A 4892-nucleotide genomic window follows, 5' to 3' on the forward strand; every position below is an offset into this window, starting at 1 on the left:
GTCTCTGGGCCATCGCCTGCCGATGGGCCCGGGGGCTGCTGTCGGTGACAAGGGAACCAGGGGTCCCCGAGTCCCGATGCCAGGACAGCAGAATGCCACGTGACGCTTTCCCTCAGGGATTATCTCCCCGAGGTCCGAGAAGACCAAGTTTCGGGAGAGGGCGCTCGGGGCGAACAGTCTCTGGGCCCCATCCGCAATCTCTTGGCCATCGCCTGCCGATGGGCCCAGGGGCTGCTGTCGATGACATGGGAACCAGTGGACCTCGAGGACCCAAGAAGACCAAGTTCCGAGAGAGGGCGCCCGGGGCCACGAACAGTGGTCCCCGAGTACCCAAGTTCCCGAGGACCCGAGAAGTCAGTTCCGGGAGAGAGCGCTCGGGGCCATAAATAGTAGTCCCCGAGTACCCGAGTTCCCCAAGGACCGAGACAAGGCATATCCGGGAGAGGGTGCTCGGGGCTATGAACAGTAGTCCCCGAGCACCCAGAGTTCCCCGAGGACTTGAGAAGCCCCTTGCCAGTGGACTCCACAAGGGCTCAGCGGTGAGGTGTCAGTTGGTGAGAGGCCCGATGCTGCATTTAAGAGGCAGCGTGACCTGTCACTTCCAACCACTCCCTCCACGCCTGCTGTCAGTCCCTGCCACTACCTGGCAGGGAGGCATGGGGACGTTTCATGCGGCGGGTCCCATCGCACGTCATCCGGCACGCCTCGGGATATCGTTGCTGGGCTCAAGGTATGCCGCCTGATGCCCTGCTGTGTCAAGCCTGCTCTAACTAGGTGGGCACACGGGGTTGCTCGGTGGCTACCCGGTGGGCCCTCCCTACTGCACCCGCTGAAAAGCGGTATGATGACGACAGGACCGGTCGGTGATACATTTTTCAACCCCCTGTAACATCAAGCTGCAGCCCATAATGGTTGCTTTCCATTTATGGCTCATGGGGACTCGTGCCCTCCGTTCTGGGCACGCCAAGCCCCCCCCCCTCGACGGTAAAATAGAAGGGGGTGCACCCCAACGACGAGGACAGGTTTTTAGGAAAAAAGGTCTTACAGGCTTAAAAGGTCAAAGTGAAGTGATAGAAGACAAGTTCAAGAAGTTCAACAGACGAGCAAACAAGCTAACGAAGCCGAGCAGAGGCTCACGAAGATCGAAGCTCTAGACTTAGACAGAAATCCTTGTACACAAGAGATTCAGATAAAGGCATTCCCAGAGCATTTATGGCATACACACAGGAGTAGGGTATTATGCTCCGTGCGGCCCGAACCTGTTTAAAAATCCCTCGAGCATTTACTCCACTAGCATCCAATCTTCCATCCCGCCTACATCTCATTTACTCTCATTAATTCACGTACGAGGTAGATTCAGAATCATCCCCCGGCCGAATCTGAAAGGGGGTCTCTCCGGATCCCTGCTTGAGGAGTTCATCCTTCGACAGCATCTATGCGTTACATGCTCCTCACTTTCACAAATATGATAGAAAAGCAGTTGCCCCATCTCTAGCTGCTTCCTGTGATGAGGACTGATAAAAAAACAACTTGTTCTTTTCCCATACTTCCCGCAAAGACATTGACATCAGTTGATTTCTTAGCTTTGTTATGCTGGTCGTTACCTCCAAGCTTCGACTGATACCCCAACCCCACATTTGCCGGGATTGGTGCTGCACCATCCACCTTCGCCACGGCCGATAAAGGATCCTGATTTGCTGCAGTCTCTTTTGCCACCAGGTTTGCATCACCGATCATTGAAGCTACTGCCGCCGCCAATTCATGTCCTCCAGCAATACTAACATGAGCATTAGCCGACACCCCTTGAGGTAGCGTCGGCGCACCGCTATTGTAGTCGTACGGGCCGCCACCATGGCAACCCATTCTACTGTTGAAGCGACCTCGGTGATGGCGCGGGAAATGGCCGCCCTTGCGGCCTCCATACACGTAGTGCCCGCTGTAGCCGTTGTAGTAGCTACGCCCGCCGTAGTAGACGAGGCGGAAGCCCTGGTGAAAACCACCACGACCAATGGAAGCCCCCTAACTCGAACCTCTGCATGCCGAGCTGTGAAAGGAACCGAAAACCACCACGTAGAGCCCCTTAACCCGCACCGTCGCCTTCCATGCTGCTCCGAACGACGTAGGCATAAGATCAATTTTGTAACAGAGAGAAAGCAGCAGGCAATGCCCTTTGGCTTCCCCAGGATGTCCCCATTTGTTGAATAGGACAACCAACCATGTAGTGGGCCTAAACGGGATATTGGGCCCGAGCTTGGGCCAGACTACCTACCCCAGATGAAGCAACTTCAAATTCAAATTCGAATTAGAATTGGAAATCTCTTCCCTTGATTTCGCACAGCCACCATGAATGCTGAAATAGACGCTCGACGCTGATGGATTCTCCAGCAAAGATGACGGGGACCCCCTGGACATGGAAAATCGGCCGGGTGACTGATGCCGAGGAGCCAGCTTTGCACTGTCGAGGAAGTCGCCTAGCGTTAGAGGAGGTGACATCCTAGGCGGAGGTAAAGGCCCTTGCCATGGCTTGTTTTTGATCTGTGAGCAACAATCTCGTTCACGATCCGGCGTGCCAAAGCTCCTCTCTTGTTCAACCTGCATCCACCGATGATGAACTTACCTTGGAGGTCGATGGTGAGGATAGGTCAGCCTCCGCACCTAGAAGATCCGCCACAGAGAAGCCAACATCCCTCGCATGCTACACCAGCTCCAGCGTGGATGTGGAAGTAACATCATCTACCTTAGAAGCCGAGTCTACATCATTCGTTGCCCAGAACTTGCCGCTAGAGAACTCAGACTCATGACGGAACTCCAAAGCATGTCGGCTTTTAAGCATTTTCGATGCAAATACCACCCACATCTGTCACCACCAACATGTGGTCTTCTCTCGCCTTCCTACGTTCCTCCTTCGAGCAACCGTATTTCTCCTGCTCCGTTGCCGACCGAGGTGCCGGCGCCATTGTCAGACCACACATCCTCATCCTGCCTCCAGAGGAGGCCGCTCTTAGACAGCGGCCAACAAGCCAGTGTACTGATGATATTGGACAATGCTCACAATATATATAGTATATGTGTCTATGTATAGCTTCTATATACTGGATTTTTTTCGATCGATATATGGTACCTGCTGGTACATTTTGATGCAGGGTACTGGCAGAATGAAGAAGAGCCATTACACTACTACTTTTCCAGCTGCTTGCTTTTCCACTACACTACTACTGAATGCGCGAGAGTGCTTGAAGAAGGTGAGTAGATTGCCAAATCATCGATGCATCATTGCGTGCATGCATGTACATTGTTGTTAGGCCAATAATAGTGCCCATTAAGGAGAGACAAATTCAGAGTACGTCCCAGAAAGGCAACGAAGAGGATTCTAGAAAGACGCATGCTGTTCAAGTTCAACCCCAGCAAGTTGCAACTTTTTTTTGAGGTAATAAGTGGCAACTTGCGACTCTCTGATATCTACAGATTCAGAGAAAAGAGAGAGGGAAAAAAAAGGGGAGAAATGATTAACAAGAGTTAATTACACACGTTGATTAGCAGCAACCAGCTAGCAATTACAAGTTCCACAGGAGCGCACCAACCGACTGAGCCCAGCCGTAGTCGCCGTCGCCGAGGCCAGGGCCGAGGCCGAACAGGTCATCGTGCGCCGCCGCAGCAGCGTACCCGGCGTCGTCGATCCACACGGGGTCACACCACGATGCCGCAAGCGCGGTGTCATGGAACGACGTCGCCACCGCGCTGTCATGGAACGACGTCGCGCCGAACGTTACAAGCCCCGCGGCGTCCTCGTCGAGCCGCGGGAGCTCCACGATCGCCTCGAGCTCGTCGTCCTGCTGCTGCAGCAGCAGCAGCTGCTGCCCCTCCGCTGGGGCGCCAGGCGCTGCGGGCTGCAATGCTGCGGCGGCGGTGGGGCCCAGAAGCAGGGACGGCTCCATGGCCGCGGCGCGCGCCGCAGCCGCCTGGACGTCGCGCGCCGCGGAGGAAGCCGGGCGCGGGAGTGCCGCTGCCATCTCCGGGAAGTTGAGCACGGCGGCGGGGCCCTTGACGACGAGCGCGGCCGCGTCGTGCGCGCGCGCCGCCATCTCGGGCGTCGGGAACGTGCCGAGCCAGATGCGCGACTTCTTGCGCGGCTCCCGGATCTCCGACACCCATTTCCCCCACGCCCGCATCCGCACGCCGCGGTACGACGGGTGCTGATTCCCGCCGTCCCGCGCCCGCTTCTCCCCTCCTCCTCCTCCTCCGCCGCCACCACGCCTCGCCGCTGCCTCGGCAGGCGACGGCGGCGGCGAGAACGTGCCACCGGACGACGCCGGGCTGGACACCTCCCCCTCCAGCATTGCCAATTGCGAGCTCTGCTAAACTACTTGCACGTACGGAGCGCGTTCCTTGGTGTGGCTAGCTAGGTAACCAGCTAGTGTTGTAAAAATCGAGCTGCTGCGACGCGCGAGAAAGCAGAGAGACGGCTGAGTGAGAGAGAAGGGCAGGCGAGGGAGCGGTTTTTTGTAGTGGCTACCTTGTGGGGAGAGAGAGAGAGAGAGAGAGAGAGAGAGAGAGAGAGAGAGAGAGAGCGACAGCTAACCGGACGCATCCGGCCCTCTTGACGTCCTCCCCGACGTTGCTCTCTCTCTCTCTAGCGGTGTAGCTGCTACGGATATTTGTCTTGGGCTACGTGACGGAAGTGGTAGTTGCATTGCTGCTTGCTGATGCGTGCAGGTGAAGTGTTGACGATTGAGGAATGGGTTAATCCAAGTAGCGATAGATTAAGAGCCAGTGGAGTACTAATTTTGGGTTAGCTGTTGACAGTAGTGCTATCTTGACGTGGTCCGTTTCAGGCCGGTACTTCCAAACAGAGTACGTACGTCGTATAGAGATAATATTCAAGCTTTCATATG

The 4892-nt window shown here is 55.8% G+C and overlaps 1 protein-coding gene across 1 annotated transcript; it reads right to left on the reverse strand.

Annotated features, from left to right (window-relative positions):
• Positions 1-3212: 3212 nt before the first annotated feature.
• LOC133920640 (ethylene-responsive transcription factor ERF039-like) lies at positions 3213-4605 on the reverse strand. Its single transcript, XM_062365242.1, has one exon. The coding sequence runs from the start codon at positions 4335-4337 to the stop codon at positions 3555-3557; it is 783 nt and encodes a 260-aa protein (XP_062221226.1). The 5' UTR covers positions 4338-4605; the 3' UTR covers positions 3213-3554.
• Positions 4606-4892: the final 287 nt, after the last annotated feature.

The sequence above is a fragment of the Phragmites australis genome, chromosome 6, assembly GCF_958298935.1.
Source record: "Phragmites australis chromosome 6, lpPhrAust1.1, whole genome shotgun sequence".
Taxonomy (NCBI): domain Eukaryota; kingdom Viridiplantae; phylum Streptophyta; class Magnoliopsida; order Poales; family Poaceae; genus Phragmites; species Phragmites australis.